The 27,261-nt window shown below is 40.6% G+C and overlaps 1 protein-coding gene across 1 annotated transcript in view; it reads right to left on the reverse strand.

Moving 5' to 3' along the window:
• Positions 1-27,261, reverse strand: part of LOC145413685 (uncharacterized) — a 72,777-nt gene that overhangs the window by 19,094 nt on the left and 26,422 nt on the right. Inside the window, exon 4 of the mRNA XM_080283340.1 lies at positions 4,436-4,546. Coding sequence (XP_080139466.1) covers positions 4,436-4,546 — 111 coding nt within the window. The remainder of the gene's footprint in view (positions 1-4,435; positions 4,547-27,261) is intronic.

Raw genomic sequence — 27,261 nt, forward strand, 5'->3', positions numbered from 1 at the left:
AATGAGTCATTTCGTGAATTAAAATTAGTTTAATTTAGGTTTATTTAGGTTAGGTTGATCTAGGATAAGGTTAGGAAAGGTTACGTTAGGTTAGGTTAGGTTAGGTTAATTTAGGCTTAATAGATAAGGGAACGGTAACTTCCAGCATAAAGTCACTCCGTGCATATGACACCGGCCCCATCCCATTGACACAGATACGGTGATTCTAACTATTAAACATCTTAACGAATCTAAATCGTTCGGCTCTGACAACATTTCCCTTCGCATCATTATTGCTTTCTACCTAACATTCGTCATAAACACCTCTATCACTACCGGTGTTTTTCCTAAATTATGGAAACACGCAATAGTTACTTCTCTCTTTAAAAACGGAGATAAAAGCAACACCAGCAACTACCGTCCTATCTCTCTTCTCCCCATTTTCTCTAAAATCCTCGAAAACATCGTGTCAACACAGCTTACAACATTCATAGAATCCAATAAACTTCTCTCTAACAACCAGCACGGCTTTTTACCTAAATTATCCACTGAAACAGCCCTCACGGTCAACACTAACAAAATCTATAACAATATGGATACGAAAAGAATATCCTTATTAACTCTATGCGACCTATCCAAGGCCTTCGATAGCGTCAGCCACATCATTCTATTAAAAAAAAACTCACTAAAACAAGAGTAGATACTTTTTGGTTCGACAGCTGAGTGAAAGAACGCAGTCAGTCCGTTTAAATAGTACTGTCTCCTCAAAATTACTCATAAACTATGGTGTCCCCCAAGGCTCAATATTAGGCCCAATATTAATCAATATTTTTGCAAACGACATGTCAGAATACATCACTGACTGTACACTAGTACAATATGCCGATGATAATCAATATCTCCACAGTAACACAGTAAACGAGATCAACATTCTGATAAACAAAACAGAGGAAACCCTACGCAAAGCTAGCCTGTGCTTCCTCAGAAACGGCCTGATGATGAACGCAAACAAAACACAATGCATCTTCATAGGGACTCGACAATTACTATAGAAATTACCAAGAAACATCAAAATACAACTCCATGACAACACAATCGAACCAACCACACGAAAAAAATCTTGGTGTAAATATAGACAGGTATATGGTATTCGACAAACATATTAATGAAATGTACAAAAAAGTAATGGGAACTCTAATGTATGTTAATAGAATTAAGTATTACGTTAACAAAGGAACTCGCAAATTCATTGTACAATCACTAGTGCTAAGCATTCTAAATTACTGTAATATAATATGGGGAACAACAAACACTACTCTTGTAACAAATGCTCAAATACTCCAGAATCTTGCAGCTAAAATTGTAGATGGAAGAGCAAAAAAATACGACCATGTAACCCCTATCATAAAAGATCTAGAATGGTTAACCATAAAAGGTAAAATAATTCATGACACAGGGGTTGCCATCTTCAAATACCTAAATAATCCATGCCCTGATCTCTCCCCTGTAACTGATGTCACCCGCAGTACCACAAGGCAACGCAATAATCTCTACGTTCCCAAGGTTAACACAGATGTTGGTGCAAGATCCCTATTAGTACAGGGACCTAAACTGTGGAATGAACTTCCCCCGTATGTCAAGGAGACCAATAACTTAAAAACCATTAAGCTAGGACTAAAAAATGTACTCCTTGAAAAATACCGAAAACCATCATAAAACAACTACTGTACAAACTAACTACTTGCTCTCTTTCTCTCTCTCTCTCTCTCTCTCTCTCTCTCTCTCTCTCTCCTGCGCTAAACCTCGCCTCCCACCCTCTGCCCCACAACACCCCCGTAGCCATCCCTCAGTAAACAGTCCCCCACCCCCACACTACCAGAGTGCCCTTAACGCCTCAGCACACTAGTACTAACCTTTACCAATCCTTACTAGGACCTCTATCAACTACTGTTACTGTTACTATCAATATTATTATATCTATTATTCACTATTACTACTACTACTACTACTGCTGCTACTACTTCTACTATTATTATTATTATTATTATTATTATTATTATTGTTATTATTATTATTATTATTATTATTATTACTGTTATTATTATAGTTATCATTGTTATTATTATCAGTCGTCACTATTTTCACTTGTTATTATTATTGTTATCATTTATTATTAATATTACTACTACTACTACTACTACTACTACTATTACTACTACTACTACTACTACTACTACTACTACCAGTACTACTATAGTAGGACTCGCGCACGTTTGCGGCTGTGGTGTGGCTCGCAACTGTGTACAATGGTGCCATGTTTCCCCAACTTGCGATGTGAAACGGAAGCTATTTATGTACAAGGCATCACAAATTCGATAAATTCAGATGAATAAAACTTACACTTGTGTATTTTGATGGATGAATCAACAGTAATCTTATTATGCATAAAATATTTATACAGTAACACAGAAACATGGCATACATATTGTACAGTGTTGCTAAAAGAAATTGTAGTCACTTTTAATGGTTTTTAGCGTAGTTTTAGGGTGGGTAATAATATCACAGTTATGGATATAAGATAATGAGCCTGAAAAAAGAAGAAATATGCCAATATCCAAAGTAAAAGAAATAATTCATGTAATTCTTCTGAGTGGCAACACTTACCAGTCTGGCCTACGGTAAAGTACCTTCGTTATACCCAACCATAGCTTGTACAGGTGTTGCTAGGGAAAAATGCTCACATTTACCGGCTTTTACCATAATTTTAAGGACGAGGAATAATCACATTTATAATCATAAGCTAATATGTAGGACAAAATAGTAGGCATATGCCAATACCGAAGTAAAAAAAAAAAATTATTCACTCATGACGGCTTAACACTTCCACACCCAGTCGGCGAGAGAGCGAGAGGGAGAGAGAGAGAGAGAGAGAGGCAGGAGAGGGGCATGCATTGAATGCATTGTCGGCATCACTAAATATAACAAAACCAAATTAACAAATGAAAGCACAATTATAAATAACTTATAAAAGAATCAAAAGTACTCAGGGTGGCTCACATTTCCCGCCAGGAGAGAGAGAGAGAGAGAGAGAGAGAGAGAGAGAGAGAGAGAGAGAGAGAGAGAGAGAGAGAGAGATAACGGTATAGAAAACGTGGCAACACTGTACACAGGTGCGGGCTACACCACAGCCGCAAACGTAGGCGAGTCCTACTATAGTACTGCTACTGTTACTACTACTACTGCTACTGCTATTACTACTACTATTACTACTACTATTATTATTATCATAAGCAACTCACCTATCTCTGACATTAACATTAACAATCATCTTATCTGTAAATCTATTTAATGTACAATAAATGAGCTTAACCTTTAGATACCAACTGTGTATGACGATAAGGAAGAACGTATGAAGTAACCCATATATATATTCTACTAGAGTTCTTCATTACTTCTGTAATAAATATATGAAGATTCCCCGTCTAAAACTGCAATGTAAATAATGGTACAATTAAACATGTAACAACACACTGCATAAATATAATGCTACAGGACATGTACCCAAATATGGCTGCAGTCTTAGAAAAAATTAGGCTGTCATTCTTCAGTCATGTATTGTAAATAGTTTGTGTATATATTATGTAACAAGAATAGCCACTGTTGGTGGAAATAAACATTATTATTATTATTATTATTGTTATTATTATTATTATTATTATTATTACATAAAAGAACGAAGCCCAAAGAATAGAATGGATTTTGAGAGGGTGCTGGTACTTATTCCGTCATGTGGTTGTATGTGTTTGAAACCTCGACAGTGTTACCTAAAAAAAAAAAAAAATGTTCTAATACACTTTTACTGTATTTTATCACTCCGATTATATACACACACCTTCCACATGAATACTTTGACAATTTGGATAATGGTGCTGGCTACCACTGTCCACCCTCCCGATGATAAGGTTCGATCCTGGGGTTTCCTGCTGGTTATTAACAGTCACAGGTACCTTTACACTGGCAAAGGGATTGATGTGGGTGGGTAGTGTTAATATAGAAGGAAGAAAGATCGTGAAATCAAAGAGACAAGGAAGTGATAAAGTATATACAAAGAAAAGAAAGAAGGCATATGTGAAAGTAAAAAAAAAAAAAAAAAGATAGGTGAAAATGAGGAAGTGGTGAAGGTGGGCTGGAGACATGCAATACGAGAAACTTATGGGTGGTACATTTCATTCTCCGTAACACCCAACTTTCCTGTTTTAGTATATTCTTGCTAAGTGATTACAATATTCTCGCCTCACCAGATAATGTGGTAATTCCTCTGCCAAGTGCATTTTCAGCGAGTACCAGATGCGAGCAGTTTATGGCTAAATTTATTGGTTGCTGCCATATGTAATATGTTTCAGCAAAAGCGAGATCACTAATTGTCTTTAACCCTCCAAAATATTGTAAAACTCACCGTTGTACAGTTCCTTTCATCACTATTGTCACCGCAGTCGTTGTCACCGTCACACTGGTAGGCCGAACGAGTGCATCTGTCGTTTTCACAATGGAATCGGCCTTCAGCACACTGTGGGTGGCGACAACACATTGTCAAAATGTATACTACTAACAGAGGCACTCGACGCTCCCCGTGTAGAACCTATGATCGTGTGTCCCGGCAATGCCTAGTACCCTGGATGGCCAATACCTGTGTGGGAAAAGATCCCTTCGTTCTCCATCCTCTCTACGTGGCCAAACCACCTCAATATATTTCTACTAACGCTTTTCATGACATCCACATCAACATCACAATGCTTCTTCACTTCCTAATTTGTGAATCTGTCTCTCCCTGTAACTTAACATGATCCTCTCAAATGACTCTTTCTCACTAGTTTCCCTCTTCACTTGTGATCTTCCAACAAGGTCCAAGCTTCGAACCTATATGTTAGAGTTGATAATTATGACAATACCATCATGCAGCGACTTCTTTATTTTCATGCCCACTTTCCTATTTCTTATCACAGCTTTCAACGATCCAGCAACCTCTCTTCCCTTTTGTAGCTTTTTGAGCACTTCGCCTTCTAAACATCCATCCTTACTCATAACACTATGCAAGTACTTAAATACATTCACATTTTCTATTTCCTCACCATCCATCCTTACTGTGCGTTCAGTGACTTCATTTCCCATCTAATACCTCAGCTTTACTTTTCCCTGCATTCATTAGATTCAGTTTCTTACACACTCTCCTAGGGTCATCCAACAAGTCTTGCTGTTCCCCTTTGTCATCCTTTACGAATACAATATTATCTGCAGATAACAGAACAGGAAGTTTGCAAATGCTACCCTCTCGCATTAGGATCGCTCCAATACACCAGTGGTATTGCCCACCATTAACTTTGTTGTAAAAGGTTACACCTAATAGAACTGTTGAGAAAAGTCTACATGGATCGTCCTCGATTTCCATAGAAGACAGACAGACAGGCAAACAGGCAGACGGACAGACAGAAATTCATTCTCGTATATATATATATATATATATATATATATATATATATATATATATATATATATATATATATATATTTGATAGATATAGATAGATAGACATATATAGAGAGAGAGATAGCTTCACAGATAAATAGAAATATAGATATATGTTTAATAGATAGATAGACAGATAGATATACAATGTCCAGTCTGCATGTTGAAAGTGAATGAATTAAAAAAAAAGACCAAAAATAAAGTGGAAAGAGATAAGGGTGAAGAAATGAGATGAGAAAGATAAAGAACGCTTAGAGGGGATACAAAGGAAAATTAAGTAATTAGATGTAGATCATCTCGTGATCATTCTGGTCTTCTTAATAAAAAAGTGAAGCTCAAAGAAAGGAATGGATTTACAGAGGGTGATTGTATTTATCCCTTCATTTATATGTATGTGTTTGAAACCTCGGCAGTCTTACCTACAAAATACACCATTGCTAGTGCACATGAACTGTATATTATCACCTCTACTATACACCGAGGTTGGCATTGATTAAATCAAATTGATCGAATCATGTGATTAAATCATTGATTTTTTTTGCAAAAAAAGAATGATTTTTTTAATTTTTATTTTTTTTATTTTTTGTCTAAAAATTAACAAAAATTAAATCTGAAGGTTTTAAAAGTTGTGTATAGCTTTGTGTTGGCATTCATTTATTCAGATACTTATCAGATTTTGGAGAACGGTGCCATTAGAAATTGCTACATTGTATGACAGAAAAAATATTTTTACATTTGTGTAACTATGTATCAAAATCATTTGTACATCTGAAATAATGAGCCATATATCAAAAACCAAAGCCATAAGACTAGGTAGGCTATGCTTGGTCACTTGAGGCCATGTCATAATAACATCAGCTTAAGATTTTTCTATGTGGTAATATAATCAGCTTTCGAATATTCTGTCTTGATTACCACTGGCAACTCAGCCTTAACCACTAGTGTACAGACAGGACCTGAACAGGTATGTACTGTATCTGGATTCTGGGCAGTGGCTTTCAGCCTCAACCACCAGCTGATAGACAGGACATGAAGTTAACCATTCAGTATACTGCTTTTGAAATATTAGCTATATCCTAAACAGAAAAATCAAATAAATGAAAAAATCAAATAAATCGAATTAAAAAATCAATGATTTTTTTAAATAAAAAAATAAAAAAAAATCACCAACCCTGCTATACACACACCTTCCACATGCATACTTTGCCAATATGGATAATGGTGCTGGCTACCACTATTCATTCCAGCGAAGATAAGGTTCGGTCCTGGAGGTTTCCCGCTAATTATTAACTGTTACAGTTACCTTTATAGTGGCAAAGGTACTGATGTCAGTGGGCAGTGTTAATATAGACGGAAGAAAGAGAGTGAAATCGGAGAAACAATGAACTGATAAGGTATATACGAAGACAGAAAAAAATGGGTATGTGAAAAAAAAAAATGTGAAAATGAGGTCGGGGTGGAAGTGGGATAAAGGAATGGATTCCCAGATATTCATGACTAGTAATTCACATTCTCCACAACACTGCTTCCAAAACCGGCCTCCTGGGGGACACGGTATATTTATCAGCGGAAGCAATGATGTATTAAGTATCCGGATTGACTGGTGAGAGAACTTAATTTACAGCAGAGCGTAAATGGAGGCAATACAAAATGAATTCTTAGAATTTTGAAGTGACTAGTTTGACGCAGAACAATCGGAGAGATCCAGGCGAAGATTTGTGTAAGACTGGGAAGCAACAGTCCATTGGCTTCTTGTTTGTTTCACTTGATCTTGTCTGGCTGTCAGTTCATGGTATTTTTCTAATCTGTGAAGTTTCAAACTGAAATATGTATTATCATTTCCATACGGAAAATATTATCTTCTTTGTCCTTAATGTTTCTCGACCAGTTGGTAGCAAATATGCAATATCACCAGTAATACTGAACTTCCAGTTTACTTTCTAATTGTCGTTTGACGTGCACAGCATGTATATCTTTGTTTAATTACGAGAGTTGTTAAAATTTTAATTCAAATAAACCCATCTAAGCAGAGTTCCTTTGCCTCTTCAAATGAAGATCGAGATGGGGCTATGCTGCCTATGCATACTCTCGTATATTGCCATGGTGACCACAGAACGGAAATGCTTGGTTGTAAAGCTCTGTAGGGAAACGTTCACTGTAAAAACAAGGCAGTTGTATCTGCAGAAACATAGTAGTAATGTCACCTGTAATTTTATTGATGCAGTAATTGCTTTCTCATATTCATTGATCACTACACATTAGGATTTTAAATTTTAAAAGCACTCAGTGATTACATTAAACTGAAGGTATATCTAGCTTTGTTGCAGATTAGCTAGTAAAATGACAGGGACTACTAAGACGTGTTTCATTGCTAACTTATACCCATTACTTTACCAGCTGAGATGCATTTGTTGTTTCCAAATGATCGAACAAACTTTTGTACTCATCCTTCAAAAACGTACTTAAACAGTAACTGTTACTCATATAGTTTATTCTATACCGTATCTCGCAGTTGGTGTCTACATACTCTGGTACATTAAAGTGTCCCTCACAATTTCACAACTCTGAAACATTTATCAAAAATCTGTATGTCCTACGTTTCTGATCTTTTCAATGGAAAAGAAGGGGTAAGACTGTGACAGACAATAAGTTAGAAAATTGGAAAAAACAGACAGTGTATAAAGCGATGAGTCCTAAGCACCTTGTGAGTATGTCACATCATCCAGTGACACCCACTTACACCCTACATTGCTTTAACACTACATAACACCTATGTTTCTTTTTTGGCTTAACTGGTTATATCATGCTAAACAGATTTATGTGGTTGCAGAAAGCAAGACTGACACACATTATGCAGCAAAAAAATTGTATTAACTGACCTAGTAATATGAAGATAAATTTCAGTTAACCACCTCCAACTTTTTCTCTCTTTTTCTAGAGCCTTGTCAAAAACTTAACACCTCTACATAATCCTTTTTTCCTTCCTCCTTTCCTCTCTGATCCTTCCATAGATTTTTCTTCTATGAACAAAGCTGAACTCTGTCCAACACATCTCCATTCATTCCACTGTAGATGAAAACTTGTGCTGTCCCTCCGTTTCCTCCCTCCAGTGACTTTATGTTCAGCACTGTGATTTCCTCAGAAGATGAACATTCTGCCATTACTTGCACCAGTATTAGTAAGATATGTAGTCATCATTAATTCCCTCCTGTTGCTTTCAAGGTCTGTGCTTCCATGCTGACCATGCCGAACCCAGCCTGGGCAAACTCTTTCGCCTTTGTGACCTTCTTGCTGAAAGTTTCCTTCCATTCTGCTTGTCCCGAGGAAGGATGACGGTTCCCATGTGCAGTATTATCCAACTTCTTTATGTTCTTGCAGTTTTTCTCTTATACCTTCTTTCTGACCACCAGTGCGAGATTCACTAGGGACGTTCTATTAGCAGTTTTCTTGACCTCCCGATCCATTCTTTGTCATCTTTGATTTCTAACTCTGGCAAATCCATTGCCATTACATTTGCCATCTAAAATACTTTCGATCGAGTCTGGCATAAATATTTTTCTAAACTGACTCTTACAGCTTCCTTCCGTTCATTTGTTCTTTCATTTCTACTTCCATTCAGGCGATTTCCTTGCTATAATTGCAGACGACCACTGTTTCTCTTCTAAAGCTATTTCTAAGGGGTCAGCTCTGTCATCAACTCTCTTTCGTCCATTCATGAAAGATTTGAGCTGCATATCTAATTATATCCGCTCATATGCAAAAGAATACTACTCATCACATTTCCATGCACTTTTCTCAGCATCCATCACATCAATTGTTTCAGAAGTCACTGAATGAGGCAATGACACACCCAATTTCTGATAAGGTTGTCATTCCTGATTGGGGTCTAAGAAACTTTGATACTTTTAATGCATGAAAATATGAGCCCGTAAATCTTTTGACCTGCCAAAAGTTTTTCGCAGATATATCCACAAATATTCACCAATACAGAGCTCTGCCTTTCATTATCTCTTAATATCTTCTAGGATTCGTTCTTTTGGAACAAATCGTGGAAAAATCATATCACCTCCCTTGCATATTCACACATCATTTGACTTGTAATGGGATTTTATTCGCACCTGTGTGGAGTATAACTCTTATGTGTGAATGGGCTCCCCATGAACAGGTCCAGTAATCATGGTTGACTCAAACTGTCTTTCTTTTTGCTGTATTGTTGTATCTGTCTCTTTACTCTTGTCATTTCAATTGCCAACGTTTACCTAGCATGATCATCATTTTAACCAATTCCGACCAAACTTGTGGGAAGCGTTAAGAGGGAAAATTCCAGCGATTTAGTTAAGTTAAAAACGAATCAAATATACTGTAAGGTCGCAAGGCATATTCAGAGTCTGGCCCATGCGAGTGCGTGTAATTGTAACAAAATAACTGAACAAGACTAAATCCGACTGTAACCAAACTTCGTGAAATGGTTGAGGGTTATCGATTGAGAAAGGGTACAGTTTTCCATGACAATAAGACAAATATAAAGGTCACAATAGAAGGCCAACGTACACAGTTATTAACCAGATTAAACAATACTTTCTGAAACGGTTATGGAAAGGGTAGAAATATACGAATTCAGTATTGAGCACATTCAAAGGTAATATCACCGGGAAAAATCAATGGCATACATTATATGGCAATGTCAGTCCAAGCATACGTACTTCTTTATTCCCAAATTCATGGAAAGAAGCCAATATCCACCTAGTTCCGAAGAAAGGGAGTTCGTCTGACCCCTCCAATTACAGACCAATAGCTGTCACATGTTCTCTTGGTAAGGTATTTGAAACTTTAATTAATAAGCATATTGTTAAACATCTTGAATCCAACAACTTAATTAGTGATAGAGAATACGGTTTTCGCCACGAAAGATCCACCATTGACATACTCAATCTCTTAACTCATACCATCCATCAATCAATTGATCTTTTTAGAGAAACTCATGCAGTAGCTCTCGATATCTCTAAAGCTTTCGACAGAGTATGGCACCGTTCCCTGCTGTCCAAACTCCCTTGCTATGGACTAACGTCTTTTGTTCCTTTGATTTCTTCTTATCTTAGTGACCGGAAAATAAGAGTAAAAATAGATGATGTATATACAAATTTCCACTCAGTTAACGCCGGCGTGCCGCAGGGATCAGTTCTGGCGCCAACCCTATTTCTGGTTCATATTAATGATCTCTAATCTGTCACTCACAATCCCATTCACTCATATGCAGATGACTCAACACTACATAGTTCATTCACACTCATATCCATTTACAAAGTCTAATATCTCTACCTCTCAACTCAGTACAGCCATCTCCATAAATCAAGATCTATCTACAATCAGTGAATGGGGACAAAACAACCTTGTCTCTTTTAATGCTAGTAAAACTAAATATATATAGTTTACTAATAGACAGATATTGCCAGATTCGTACATTACCTTCAGTGCTACTAATATTCCCATCTCCAAAAGTATTGAAATTCTTGGTGTCTCACTTAACAGTGCCCTCAGCTGGACCTCTCATGTCAGATCACTTGCTAAAACCGCCTCAAAGAAACTTGGATTATTGTACAGAGTCCGTAACTTCTTCGCCGATGAGCAGTTGGCTATAATTTATAAGAGTCATGTGCGCTCTCAGCTTGAATATTGCTCACCCTTGTGGAATGGTTGTGGAGAGGTTGCATTAAGACAACTAGACAAAATTCAGAATAAAGCTGTTAGATTCATTAACAACCCTGCCATTACCTATAAACTACCTCCCCTGCAAGTAAGAAGGAATGTTGCCTCCCTTGCATTATTTTACAGATATTTTTTTGTCAAATGCTCAGACGAAGTTGCGTCCATGGAGCCACCTCTCCATGCCTTCCCTCGTGCTACACGGGCATCTGGTAGCGCTCATGACTGGAATGTTACTCAACCATATTGCAGAACTTCTGCCTATCAGAATTCTTTCATTCCCCGAACTGCATCTCTCTGGAACTCGCTTCCCCAGAGTTGTTTTCCTCCAAATTTCAACCCACAACTGTTCAAGTCTAACTGTTACAGATATTATATGAACAGAGGACACCAGTAATCTGGTGTATGGATTATTTTTTTTTACCCATTTGTTTTTCCTTCCTCCGTTCTGTTATTTATAAAAAAAAAAAAAAAAACAGTTTTCATCTTATCTGGATGGCACATAGTGGAGGAGTTAAGGGTCAGGCATGAATGATGCATACTGGTGTTCAGAACAACCAAAGGTGAAAGTCACAAGTTCGATGCTTATGTTTTTCTGTGAACTAAATCACTGAAATGATTTTGATCCGATCTGGATGAAACTTTGTGAAAGAGTTGAAAATCGCCCAGAGTTGGATGTGCTGTTATTATAGAACAATAGGTCAAAAGTCAAGGTCACATGACAAGGTCAAGTTAAAGTTTCATCTGATACAGAGTAAGCTATGTGGAAGCATTAATGTTAAAAGAATGACAGAGATTCAATTGCAGAAAACAATCAAGCATTTAAAGTTCAAGGTCATAGGGAAAGGTGAAAGTTATTGTGGAAAGGCAACTCAAAGTTCTTTTTCTTTTTTTCCTTATGTGAATCAAGGTTGTTAGAAAGGTTAACTCGTAAAGCTTGGATGCAGGCATAGTACATCTAAAAACTGGTGCTTGTATGACCTTGGATGATACCCATTTCTACTTTGTACATTTCGGCAGTGTTTTAAGTCATTCCTATTTTCTATGGTGTCTGGTAAATGGTGCAGTCATACTGGAGGTTGGTGAGGCTGAGGGGAAATGCCATTCTTCCTTGGGAAACAGGAAGTGTATGGACAATGATTTCTGATTCTGTATAATTTTATTTGCTTGCCAATGCTTTAGTCCGTCTACCCCCCACTGAGGGGGTGGTCACCTTGATACAGTGGTGGGACTTAACGCATGACTGGGAATACCATCTGCTCTGGAGGCGTGCCTACCTTTGTAGCGTTCGGCATCTCATGGCCTCGTGGATTAAGCACCTCCAACATCACTGGTGAAGGAGGCCTGCTGATGATGTTAGTCCCTGCCCATTTGCCATCTACAGTGGGACTGTTGCCTTCCCACGTGTTTTCCATGCGTGGCATCCCATAATGCTGGGAGATGGGAGTCCTGGGGGTTGAGTAATGCTGCATGATGCACCCTACTGCTAGCAATACACCTCTTTGGTCCCTTATTCCGGGTACAAAGGGGACCTTGTTGGACCCGACCAAGTCAATTGGTTGGTCATGCATTGGCTAGGGTCAAGTGGGCACTGGGAAGCCTGGTGGCTCCTATCATCTTGGAGTCACCCTTGCCCAGGTCCCCAGGTGGTTACCTGCTCATACTCTCCTGCTACCTCCGGGGTCACCAGTGGTGTTGTCCCTGGCATATGACCTCCCTTTGTTGGGCTCCATGGCGGGTGGAGGGGTGTGGGAATGAAGTTTTACTAGGTACATATGGCCTCGGTAAAAAAAAAAAAAAAAAAAAAGAAAAGAAATTGGTTGACAACTTTGACTTTGTCCCTGGCCACTCTCTTAATGCCACCTTGGAGCCTTACCAGGCCTGTGGTGAATGTCCTCCTCTGCCCCAGCGTTCAGCTGGGACTGGGAGGCGGTCACGTCGGGTAGGTACAGCTCTGGGGTTGAGCCCAGACGAGCCGGTGCTGGCATCATATGCCAAAGTATATCTTGTACTGAAATCCGCCCTGGAAGGGTCAGTTATTGTTCTATTTGAGTTGCACCGTGCTATAGTGTCAGCTTGTGGAAAGGAGCCCAAGTTCTCATCCCAGGGGGATGCAAGGATTCTTAGTGAAGTGTCCTCCCCAGAAGTGACCTCCTGCCTAGTGGCTTAGACCTCTGTTTCTGGCTCTGATGTTACCTGTGTTCCTCATGGAACTTTTAACAAATATAATTGAGTCATTTTTTCTTGTAACATCCTCTGATACTCAGAGGAACCACTGTTGGAGGAGCTGCAATCATTCGGTGCTGTGTGAAGATTGAGCACCTTCAGAGAAAGATAGATGGCATTCTGACCCCAACTCCAACCTTGTTCTTGACTTTTAACAAGTTGACGTTGCCTACATCTGTGAAGCTGGAATGGCTACGGTTTCCTGTGAAGCTGTATGTGCCAACCCCAAAGCACTGCTTCCACTGCCAGGGGTATGGACATGTCAGCCAATTTTGCTGCCATGCACAAGCTGACCTTCCTGGTGTCTGTATCCCTTGTGGCAGACCAAGTCAAACCAGTGACTATCAAGGACCCCTTAAAAGTGCTATCACTGTGGAAGTCCTCAAGCTACATCTTCTAAATACTATCCTCGCCACTGCCTGGAAGAGGAGATTTTGTTGATTCGAACACTTGAGAAGGTTTCGTTTCCTGAGGCTATTAAGAGAGCTCAGACCTGCTTCTTCCAGCCAGGGGTACTTATGCTGGTGTCCTTTCTGGAATGCCAGTGCTCCACCCTGTGCCTCAGAGACGGCCTCACCCCCATCCAGTGCCCACTCCATCACCTAGCGCTTTGCCTGGTGCTGTCCCTGTGGTTCATACTGTTTGTGAAACTGATGTTCCCCTGCCTGCTACTCTGACTGTTTCCACCCCCACTTTGGTGGCTAATGCTTTGCGCACTTCCGTGGTCGTGACCGATGTACATGTTGACATGACTCCTTCTCCTGCCTTGTCCAGCATGGCTGAGGCTCCATCTGTATCCGGCAAACTTCACCGTGGTTCTTCAGAGTCCTCTAAGCCTGAAGACCAGTCACCTAAGGTCTCTGTTGTTGAACCTTGTGTTGACCTCTCTCCTGTTCCCTCTGCCCCGGAGGCTGAGGGGTCTAGCCAGGTGGAAGCTGCACCTAATGAAACAGTCTCCTTTGTTGAACCTTGTGTCAACCTCTCTCCTGTTTCCTCTGTCGTTTAAGCTGGGGGTTCTAGCCAGGTGGAAACTGCAGCTGACGGTTCACCTGCAGTCAGATCCCCACCTGGGAATGGTGTTGGACAGACTGTTGGTGCTTCAGTTCTGAAACATACAATGTCATCCTCACAGGACTCTAATCCTGTGGATACTCCTTTCACTTCTGGGGCTGATGTTGGCACTGGCCGTCCTACATCACCCAGGGCGGCCTCCAAGCCACTTCCCAAGCCAAGTGTTATTCCACCTCAGAGGAAGAGTGTTGTAAAACTTTCCTCTTCCTCGTCCTCACGTTTGCCCACGGATGTTCGATGTAAGGAGTGGGTTCCTGGTGATGGGCAGTCTCTTCCCCTGGGCCTCCTAAGCATGAATCCAAACCCACTCGCTTGTCAGGAGGTGTACAGTCCCACACTAAACCATCATCATCCCTCCACTATGGGTTCTATCACCCAGTGGAATTGTCGGGGTTTATGTGGTAGCTATGAGGAACTGTGTCATCTTATTTCTCAATTTACTCCTCTATGCATATGCATCCAAGAGACCATGGTAGGTGATGCAGTTCCTTCTGGTCCTTCTAGCTACCATGCCAATAATTCTGATCTTGTGCTTGGCCATGGTAGTCATGGAGGTGCACCTCATTCATGGCCTTCCTTCTCCCTTTCTCTTACTAAGAGATATGAATGGTCACCATCCACTATGGGTTAACAATGAAGCCAACTGTCTGGATGTTATGCTGGCCTCTTTAGTGGAAGATGAGGAGTTAGGCATTTTAAACTCTAATACGATGACTTACTTCCATAGTCAAACTGGAACTTTTACTGCAGTTGATTTGTCCTTATGTTCAGCTGATGCTGTTTTAGATTTTACCTGGGATGTGTTCCCAGACCTGTATGGCAGCGACCATTTTCTGTTACTTTTAACTGCTAGTGCAGGTGGACATCAGCCTTGTCTTCCTCACTGGCTTCTGGAAAGGCTAACTGGCCACTTTTCAGGGAATTAAATTCCATTGCCCTTTCTGTCAGTGAGGTTGGCTGTCGTACTGAGGTGGTGTCTTATTTCACTGATTTGTTGCATTCCACAGCCCAATTATCTATTCCAAGAATGAGGGGTCAGTTTCCTAAACTTCTGGTTCCTTGGTGGAACTCTGGTTGCAGTTCTGCCGTGAGAGCCAAACAAGTCGCCTTCTCTCAGCTTCATCGTCACTGTGGGGATCCTCAGTATTTGATGGCATATCGAAGGGAGGTGGGTTTTAAAGGAGGCCAGGCATTCATCTTGGAAGGGTTATGTTTCCCCCATCAATCTGAGGACTTCTCTCACTCAGATGTGGAACAAGGCAAGGAAAATTTCAGGGAAAATTTACTGTTTCATCCCCTCCTATTTTATTTGCAGCAGGAGGAACTGTGGCGGATTCTTTCACTGTTGCAGAGTTGTTTGTTGATCACTTTGCCGCTCACAGAAGGTTGCAGATATGCCTTCAGCTTGCCACCATCAGCGCCTAGAGTCTCGTGGTCTCAGTGTTGCCTCTTCTGGTGGAAAGTCATATAATGTTCACTTTTCTATTTCCGATATCCAGGCGGCTCTATCACAGTGCCATGATTCCTCTCCTTGTTGTGACAATTTTACTTAAGCATTTTTAAATCACCTTTCTAATGAGTCCCTTCCTTTTTGCTTTCATTATTTAATAAGATGTGGTGTTCTGGTGAGTTTCTGGCTTGTTGGGATGTTGCTGTAGTCATTATCCTGAAACCAGGTAAGGACCACCTACAGGTGACGAATTATCGGCCTATTTCTCTGACTTCTTGTATGTGTAAAGTTCTAGAAAAGATGGTCAATGTTAGGCTTGTGTGATTTTGGAAAGAGGTGACTTCTTATCCCCTGCCCAGTACGGTTTTTGTAAACTGCAGTCTACCTCTGATGCCCTACTGTCCTTGGAATCTTCTGTCTGTGAGGCTTTCTGAACTAACCAACACCAGGTCAAGGCCTTCTTCGATCTGGAGAAGGCATATGACACTGCCTGGCATCATGGCATTTTACTTTCTCTTCATGAGTTTGGTCTTCATGGGCGCTTGAATGTTTTTATTCAGCAGTTTTAATCTAACCATTATTTAAGGGTCCGAGTGGGAAGAGTGCTTTCTAATGCCTATGCTCTAGAAGATGGAGTACCACGGGGGAGTATCGTTAGTGTTATTTTCTTTGCTGTGGCAATCAACAGCGTAATCAGTGTACTTGCTGATGGTATATGAGACTCACTATATGTCAATGACCTCTTGATCTCCCACCGCATCTAGAATGTCTCTGATAGATAGGAAGTTGCAGCTGGCTCTTAACAGAATTTCTGACTGGACAAAGTCTTGCAGCTTCAATTTTTCTTTAACAAAGACAGTGGCTATCCATTTTTGTCATTTTTGGGAGATCCACCTAGACCCTGACTTGTCTCTCTATGGTCAGAGAATATCCTGTGAGGAAGCGACAAGGTTTCTCTGTCTTCTGTTTCATAGACGATTAACTTGGGTTCCTCATATTCGTTCTGTTAAGGCAGCTTGTCTCAAAGCTTTGAGTCGTTTGAGGGTTTTGGCTTTTACTTCTTGAGGTGCTGTCAGACCCTCCTCCTCTTGCATAGGTCTCTTATTCTTGCTAAACTTGAATATGGGAGTGAGGTTTTCTCCTCTGCAATGGATGCCCGTCTCCAGTTGTTAAATTCTGTGCATCATGCTAGTGTACTTCTGGCAACTGGGACATTCAGGTCATCCCCGATTTCAAGTTTGTTGGTGGATGCTGTTGTACTCCCCTTGGATTTGTGACACCAGTGTTGATGTTGAGGTGTTGGTATCATCTTCACTGCATTCCAGACTCAATTTCTTGTGCCATCCTTTCCCAGGATTCCCGATCTTCTGTTTATGACACCCATCCTAGTTTCCCAAAGTTTTTTGGTTAGAGGGTCCGGTCTGTTATGTTAGTTTTCTCTGTTCTGAGACTAGCAGTTTCTTCACATCGGATCCCAAAGGTGGGTTTTTGGTTACTCCCTCGTGTGACATTATGTAGGTCTATTGTTGGTAAATACGGCTCACTTCCTTCTCAGGTGTCCTTCTCTCTCTCTCTCTCTCTCTCTCTCTCTCTCTCTCTCTCTCTCTCTCTCTCTCTCTCTCTCTCTCTCTCTCTCTCTCCCCCTCTCTCTCTCTCTCTCTCTCTCTCTCTCTAGAACATGCCTCCACTCATGAGGGCTCTGTCCCAGTCTATACTGATACTTGAGTGGACTTTGGTGTTGTCTTCCCTTCCTTTAGCGTCAGGCAGTAGCCTTCCTGGTATTGCCTCAGTGTATACGGTGGAACTGACTGCGATTTTATATGCTCTAAAAATCATTTTTACTCTCCCCCAAACTGTTTTTGTGATTTTTAGTGACTCCTGTAGTGCCCTTTCTGCAATGGAGTCTTTTAATGCATCACATCCATTGGTTTGTTCAATTTTATAGTGGCTTTTTCTTCTTGGTTGTCGTGGCTGTCATGTGGAGTTCTTCTGGGTTCCCACACACGTTGGCGTGGTGGGCAATGAGAGGGCAGATACATTAACTAAGGTTGTCTTCTCAATAGCCCTCAACCAACAACCCGCTTCCTGCTTCTGATGTAACACCTTACTTGCAGTATGCAACTTGTACATGTTGGCAGAGAAACTGGGATGGTGTTGCTCATAATAAACTAAAAGAAATGTTACAGAGAGTGCTTATGCCAAGGGCTTTCCTCTCCATGCCTCGGCGATTGGAGGTGGCTCTTGCCAGGCTTCTCAACGGGCACTCTCGACTTATATATGGGTTTCTGATGAGTGGTCAGAGTCAGCCTTACTGTGATGACTGCCTTGTTCCCCTTACTGTCTGTCACTTGTTGGTCGAGTGTCCAAGTCTGGTGAACCACCATCAGAGATTGCTCCGTAGGCACAAGGGGGCGTATGGTGCCTACTGTCTGTCCTTGATGCTTGGTGGAACCTCTGGCGATGTTACTGATGTTTTTAATTTTCTTCAGGGGGTTGGCCTACTTCCACTTTTGTAAGTAATTGACACTTAATACTTTTATTTTCAGTGTTTTGTTCATAGTAACATGTATTAACTTCATTTTGAATATGCACTTTTTATTTGCGGCGTCTTTTACTTTGTTGTCCGGCGGCATGACCCTGGCAGTTGCGACACTAGATTTTAATTATATTTAATCAATCAATCAATCAATAGTCCGTCCACCCCTTGCTACCTCCACCCCTGCCAAGCTTTCTATTCTTGACAAGAAGGGGTTAAGTGAAAATGTAATTGGGAGCGAATTGAAAGTGACAGAATCTTCACCGCCCAATGGAGAGACGAAGCCTGAGAACGGAAATTACCACACAGAATGACATGCCCTGACTGCCCTCCTGTGCCTCCTTCCATAGTTAATTCTCACCACTAGAGAATGACCCTGATTATTCTTCAGAGTACGAGGACTAATTTGTGAGTTCTGATGCCTCAGGAGAGTTTTATGAGCCACTGGACTCTGAGGACAAGGTCTGGTTTGGCAAAAGCCATGTGGGACATATGTGTCACATATGGCCCTGAAGCCACCTACTTGATGCCTTTGCATTGCCCTCGTGTCATCATCATCTCAGCACTACCCACATCGCCCCAACCTAGTACTTTGCTGGCGTGTGGGGTTGTGTATATAGTATAAATATGCACATGAACATAGAAAAAAAAGTAGTGTAGGAAAATAAAGTTTCATTGATGAGAATAAGTGTTTTTACAAAAGTAAGGACTGCCATTTATTTAATAAAGTAAGGCTATAGAAAAAAAGTGCAATATACGTAAGTTATAAGGGATAAGGAAAATTAAAGTACTGAACATAAGTGTTATGATCAAAACTTTACAGTGTTTTTGTATCGTATGGTAGAGAAAAAAAGCGCTGGAGTGAAACTGAAAGTGATCTTTTCGGGCAAGTACTTTCCATTGGATTTTGTGTCACATGGTGTAGGAGACAATTGCTGGAGTGAAAGTGATAGTGAGCTCTTGGGACAAGTATAGGCCGCTTTTTCTTTTATCGTAATTTATAAATTTTCTCATAAATGTGAGTTCAAATGAAAATGAAACTAACTTTGTCGTTGATGTAGGAGTAAGTAGTGTGACAAAACAATTAAGAAATTAGTGTCATTCCGGTAATGAGGTAAGAATTTAGTCAAGTAAATGTTTTATGCATATTAGAAGACAGTGAAAACTACAGATATATATATATATATATATATATATATATATATATATATATATATATATATATATATATATATATATATATATATATATATATATATATATAAGAAATGAACACGACTGAAAATGAAAGTATCCTTTACAGGAAAGGATATACAGAACGTGCTTGAGCGAAAGTGAAATTTCATGGCAGGCACAGTGTATCGTAGTGTTTAAACCTTTTTATTCATCCCTCACCTTGTATGGCACAGTGTCACTCTGGAGCAGCCATTTGAACAGGGCAAATAAATGAGCGAGATGCCCGTACAGGGTGTGATGATTCACTCATGTGACAATGGCAGGTGAAGAGTAATGGGAAAGTCTAGCGGGGAAGGGGGAGTGCGAACAAGGCAACCCTGTCTGGCCTTGGCTTCCGTGGTCGGGTTGGCCTTTCACCGAAGGTCACTGAGAGACAACTAACCTAACCTAATCTTGCCTTTCCCGAGCCCTTGATGTCTCTCGGTGGCCCTTGGTGAAAAGACTCACTATTGTGGTGTGCATGGTCAGCCAACTCTAGCCACTGACTTGTTCACTCAGTCGGATAGAACAACTCCCTGACCCATAAAAGATACCTACTTTCTTCACCCCCTTGCTCCACAGCACCACCTAAAGAATTATATATACTTCTGGTGGAATGATAAAGGATAGATGAGTATTCTGATATTTTATTGGATGTCGTAGGTGATGTAGTTACTGAGATATGATGGTTTAAAAACAAGCAATTGCCGGACAGGGACCGCTGAGTCAGACTGACGTTCGGGTTATAAAGGCTGAAGTATAGACAAGAATGAAGTTTTTCAGTTTTGAGAGTACTCTATCGAAGCCCAAGGACTGAAGGTAAAGTCAAATATTCGGCCCTTTGGTCACCTGATGGTCGCACTTGTTGCGCTCTCTGAGTGCATCTTCTGGTAATTTCTTAAATATTTAAGGGACGCTTTCTTGGCATTCATTTTTTTTTTCTTCTCCTTTGCATAAAGAAATTACCACTTACTTTCTCAAACTGTCTCACTCTAACATAGTCTGAATCAGAAATATACTGTCCTTCTGAACACTCTCCTACGAATTCCTTTAATCACATTTACTGACCCATACAGTTAAGTAGTCATTCACAACTGTTTTTCTCTATCTTACTAACACAGCCTTGCACATACTCTTACATACTCTCCGTATCGTCACGCATATATCATTTTGCTGTCATGTATAATCAGAAGTTTTCTGATTTCACACCAAGAAAACTATATTCTTCATTTTTATTTTTACATCAGGGTCTTATTTGGCACAGACTGTGAGTCTGTTCTGCTATTTTTGCATGGTTGTGCAAAATTTTACAAAAGAGCAGAGGTATTTTGGTGCTTATCTTGCAAAGCTAAGTAAAGTTGACTACGGTCAGGATGCCAATTTTCACTCATTGGTACTGAAGTTGGTTGTGTTGTTACACTGGAAGTATTGTAATGCTATTTTTAAATGCAAACATGCTTCTATAGCTAAGGGGATCTACCATGTGTGATATACATTATGCCAGCCATTTGACTACCTAGGAGGTTTACATTGTTGAGCTGGCCCGACAATACTATCTCTCATTGCCAGATTGCAGGGAATTAACTTTGGTACACCCTGACTTCCTATACCAGTCCTCACTGGTTGCATCAGTCACCACAGGTGACGGCAGCTCCCCAGACCCAACAGACAACTTGCCACAGAGGCCTGGCACCATGCCCCTGCTGCCATTGGAGGAGTCTTGGAGGAAAGAGTCCCACAGTTGGAAATGTGACTCCTCCAGCACTTTTTGGTGTCCACCTTCAATACTGATAGGTGCCCCTTCCTAGTCATGTCAGGTGAGCCACACAGGATACACCTGGTTCCCGATGCTGTGCTGAATGCCACACCCCTGCATCTGTGCCATGACACTGGCATTCTAAGGTCAAGAATCAGCTGGACGAGGACATACAGAAGGGCATGATTGAGCTGGTGCCAACAGGGAGGCAACTGAGTGGTGCACAAGGATGTTGGTAGTGGCCAAATAATTGGGCCACCTAGGGAGCACTGTTGACTTCCAGAAACTCAATGCTGCCTGCTGTGGAGAGATACACCACACCCCCACGCCCTTTGATATGGTTTGGGGCATCCCTCTTCCCAATTAACAAGATGACTGCTGATGCGCATTGGTGCTTCCATCAGGTGGAGCTTGAGAAGTCGAGCAAGAAGTTCACGAAATTTATCACCCCTTGGCATAGCTACAGATACCACAGGACCCCCATGGGACATTGTGCAGCCCCGAACGCATACACCAAGAGGTACAACAAGGCCATCATCGACGTTTAACAAAAAACTCAAATGCGTCGATGACAGACTATTGTACAATGCCTGCATTTAGGATGCATTTTGGCACACCTGTGACTTCTTGGAGAGCCAAGAACGGCATAACCCTGAAGCCTGAGAAATTCAAGTTTGGTAGAATAGAAATAGAGTTCATTGGCTTCCACAAAGGCTGGGACCCATATAAGCCCACAGAAGAGAGGCTGGCTGCTGTCAGGAACTTCACTATGCCAGCCAAACACTCCTTAACAGACATTCGGTCCTGGCATGGGTTTGTTAACCAGTTGACACCATATTTGGCCACAGTCCCCATCATGGAGCCTTTTAGGGAGCTGATGCACACACAGTGGCGTACCTGAGGGGGGGATGGGGGGGCTGTTTGAAACTGCCCCTTGGGCCCCCAATTGAGGGGGCCCTCCAAAGCCTTAAAAATTTATAAGATTTTTTTCTTTGTATTTAAAAATATAAATATTTATCATCCCGACAATCCCAGCTGAGATATTAAATAAATTTTGAGAATTAGGGGAGCTGGGTTCTTTGAGGGGCCCCACAAAGAACCTAGCCCCCCGGGCCCCCAAATCTCTCGGTACGCCCCTGTGCACACACCCCAGGGCAAGTGGGTGTACTGGGATGACTGCCTTCAGGAGAAGTTTCAGCAGGTGAGGGAGGCAGTGTGTCAGTTGGCCAAGGATGGGTTCACCTTGGTAGGCTAATGCAGAGTTTTGCTAATGTCTGTAAGCGTCGTTCCTTGAGAATAAATGTAGAAAAGAGTAAAGTGATGATTATTGAGAGAGAAGGTGACTCCCAGTGCAATGTAACAGTGAATGGAGAGAGACTGGAATTGATGAGAGAGTTCAAATACCTGGGTACAGTGATAGAAAAGAGAGGAAAATGTGCAAAAGAAGTTGAAAGTAGAGTGACACAAGGAAGAAAGGTACCTGGTGCAATGAAGGCCTTGATAAGAAACAGAGGTTTGAGTGTTGCAGCTGCACGAGGCTTACATGAAGTAGTGTTAGTGCCAACTTTAACGTATGGATGTGAGACTATGGTGTGGCATGAAAATGAAAAGTCAAGAGTAAGAAAATGAAAAGTCAAGAATAAGAACAGTGGAGATGGGACTGCTGAGGAATGTATGTGGAGTACAGAGGATGGATAGGATACGAAATAATGTGATTCGTGAAAGATGCGGGGTGAGGAAGTCAGTGGACACCAGAATTGAAGAGAGTGTACTGAGATGGTATGGTCATGTGGAAAGAATGGATAATAATAGAGTGGTGAAGAAGGTATATCTGAGCGAATTCGAAGGAGGGAGGAGGCGAGGTAGGCCAAGAAGATGGAGAGATATGGTGGATGAATGTGTGAGGAAGAGAGGTTTGGAAGTCGGTGAGGCTAGGAAACTGACAGGAGATCGAGCTGGCTGGATGAATTTTGTGAGGAAATGTGCATGATCAGGGATTTTTGGCACCCCTTTTTAACGTGGCAGGGTCTGGATTGACTCTGTCGGATACGATATGTGAAGCTACAGAACGTGGTGAATGTTTTTGGAGTATCCGATAGAGCCAGGATTCCGGGGGCTTGAATGATGAGTGAATGGAAGCGTGGCCCATTGGATTGGGCAATTTTGGGCTGCCTGGACATTGCTACTCCTCACCCTGCCCTTGGGTGGAAAGGAGGTCCGGATGATGATGATCATGATGATGATAATATACAACACGCATGCCCACACATACTACCAGATATACAAATATCACAAAAAGAAATACAGGAGGAGCTAAGTAAATTAGACAAAGGAAAAGCAAATGGTCCTGATGAAATTTCATGTTGGGTACTACATGAATGTGCAAAGGAGTTAAGTAAACCATTATTTTTAATTTTCAAGGAATCCTTGGGACAAGGTAAACTACCTGATATTTGGAAGAAAGCAAACATTGTTCCCTTTTTCAAGAAAGGGAATAGACAAAATCCACTCAACAACCGACCTCACTAACCAGTGTTGTAAGCAAGGTATTAGAAAAGCTGATAAGAAAAGTTTGGGTAAATCATCGAGAAGAACACAATATGATAACAGAAAGACATTTGGCTTCAGAAAGGGAAAATCATGTGTTACTACTTTGTTGAGCTACTATGACAGTAACAAAAACATTACAGAACAGAGAAGGATGGGTGGACAGTATCTATTTATATTTCAAGAAAGCATTTGACACAGTACCACACCAAAAACTTTTATGGAAACTGTACCATCAAGGAGGAATCCAAGGCAAACTGTATTGTTGGATGCAAGATTTTCTCAAGAAAAAGGAGAAATGAGACCAGTACTAAGGGGAAATTACTCTTCATGGAAAGAAGTGACTAGAGGAGTTCCACAGGGCTCAGTGCTGGCACCAATTATGTTTTTAGTGTATATAAATGATATAGACAGTGACACTGGAAATGAAAGTCTAAATATGTTTTGCTGATGATGCAAAAATACAAGGGAGAATTACTAACACAGACTCACGTAAAAAGCTACAAGAAAAATTAAATAAACTTCATGAATGGCGCAATACATGGCAAATGGAATTCAATGTGGACAAGTGTCATGTAATCAAGTTTGATGAAAGTGGGAAAAGACTTGATTGGGATTATAAGTTAGGGAGCAAAACCCTACACACGTCAGAAAAAGAGAAGGACCTAGGTGTGATTATCAATAACAGACTATCTCCTGCTGACCACATCAGCGAGAAGGTACAGAACATGTATACACTGCTTGCAAACTTGAGAATAGCATCGACATACATAAATGAAGACATGCTAAGAATAATAATAACATCGTTCATTAGACCAACCCAGGAGTATGCGCCAGTAGTCTGGAGTCCTCATCACAAAAGAACACATAGATAAGATTGAAAAAGTTCAACAGGCCGCTACAAGATGGGTACCAAGCTTAAGGGATCTAAGCTACGAAGAAAGACTAGAAAAACTGAACCTACCTACATTACAGGAGAGAAAGAAAAGATGAGACATGACTACGCTATACAAATGCATACCAAGGAAGGAAAAAGTAGACATAAATGATTACATAACCTATGGGGATGCATCAGCAAGAGGACACTGGAAAAAACTGCATAAAAAGAGAGGCGATAAAGACGTAAGGAAATTTAGTTTCCCAAATAGGGCAATTGATCAGTGGTATGCACTACCGAATGAAATAGTGTGTGCCAAAACAATTCATAAATTCAAGGATATGTACGATAAAAATGGTTTAAGATACGGGACAGTACGAACTTGACTCATTCCTGTAAAGATACAATTAGGTAAGAACACACACACACACACACACACACACACACACACACACACACACACACACACGTCATTCACTAAAAAAAAAAAAAAAAAATCTTCCCATGGATATTCAAACATATTTTAAAGTATATCAGTCGAGTATATAGCAGACAATACTCTGTTATTACGTAACGAGCAGCCGGTAACAGAATACTGTAATAGTTATTTTACTATATACTACCAATATCTTGTATAACATTAATTGCATGAGCATAATTTAATGCTGTTATCATCATCCAACATAGTCACGAAATTGCCATGTTGCCCCAACTTGCACGTTACTGTATAGAGGCGAGTAAGTGTGAATCGTTTGTTGGTCTGTGTGTATCACCTGTCAGTTTTTTTTTTTTTTTTTTTTTTTTTTTTTTTTTTTTTTTTTTAAGCAAGTGCCTCTGACATTAGGGTTATTATTCGTCTTTACTACTCGAATGATTTTAACTAAAAAAACGTAGTAGTTTCTGATGGTGTTTAGTGTGCTGCATCCACTGGTGATGTTAAGGTATTTCGGAAAAGGCATTTATGTCGCGGGGGTAACCCAACCAAACTTCACCATACCACCAAACCTTACCCCTACGACTGTATATAGCCTAACAAATGTCATAACCGGTAAAAATGATGATCAACACTGAAGTCAACACTCCAGACTACACCTGAGAAGTATGCTTTCCTGTTAGAATCGACCATTGGTAATAACGGATGAGATCCACTTTTAATGTATACCCGCAGAGTTTGTGGTAGATCTTACCAGCAAGTGACCCATCCGGGTGACTGATGATTGTGCTGTTTTGACACTTGTCATCATGGTCGTTACAGTTTACTACATTACCGTATTATTCCACGTTTATTCTCACGATATATATACGACTGCATGTTATACAGTATAACTAATTTATTATGTAGTGTCATCATGTCTCCTGAGCTAGTGAGTAATAATAATGATAGTAATATAATTATTGTTAACAACAACAATAATATTATATATTATAATACTATTATATAATAGTTATATCTGGAAACACACATGAACGCACATTTTATATTATTACAGGCACCGTTGCTGCTCCGATGTCACAGGTGTTGCTATTGTTTTTGTAGGATAACTGTCGTTTCATACGGCCAGGATCGTCAGACGATAGTTCCAGGAACAACGATATATATATATATATATATATATATATATATATATAATCTCATCAGCAGTTTGAGTGTCCACTGCAGGACCGGCCTATCCCTACCGAAGTGGGGAAGATACAGCCAATGTATCTCCACCAAGTGGTTTAGGCTGTCTAGTAGAGATTGTATGTAGGGTGAGAAGTGCTTGTAAGTGTAATTGATGTGTGGCTTTGGATATGTGTGTGTAGTCTGTGAACCAAGTGTAATCGGCCCACGCAAACCGCTTGAGTGCCAGCATACTTTATTGTATGCGACACTGGTTCAACCACAGCACCCCTTGTGTCCGCCAATGCTGTACGTGGCTAGAAGAACGCTCCCAAAGTTTTATACCCTGGCGGGGCGCGAATCCTCGTTCTTCAGTGTACGAAAATGCACACTTTACCACTGTACCACAGAGGCTCCATATAGATAGCTAGATAGATAGATAGATAAAATCAGGTGTGTAATAATTATTGTTTACTATGCTATGAAGATCGCTACTTACTGCTCATGCCATTCGTGTGTATTAATATAATAAACAGTGGAAGTGTTTATGCTCATTTTCCATGGACTACTGTTTAATATCATCTGCGGCCAGTGCACATCCTACAAATTGTGTGTTACTGGCTGCTACTGACGGGACAGCCCATTGATGATACTACGGTGTTTCTTCCTCCGGTCTGGGTTTCTCCTAGTTATGGCTTGAGCACGACCAAGTAAAGGTATTGTTGCTAAGCATTACCTGGACTATATACAGGGAAATATATATAACACGTCATTGGCA

This window comes from Coenobita brevimanus, chromosome 97, assembly GCF_032717465.1.
Source record: "Coenobita brevimanus isolate Jiangsu-jjx chromosome 97, ASM3271746v2, whole genome shotgun sequence".
In the NCBI taxonomy this organism is placed as follows: Eukaryota; Metazoa; Arthropoda; class Malacostraca; order Decapoda; family Coenobitidae; genus Coenobita; species Coenobita brevimanus.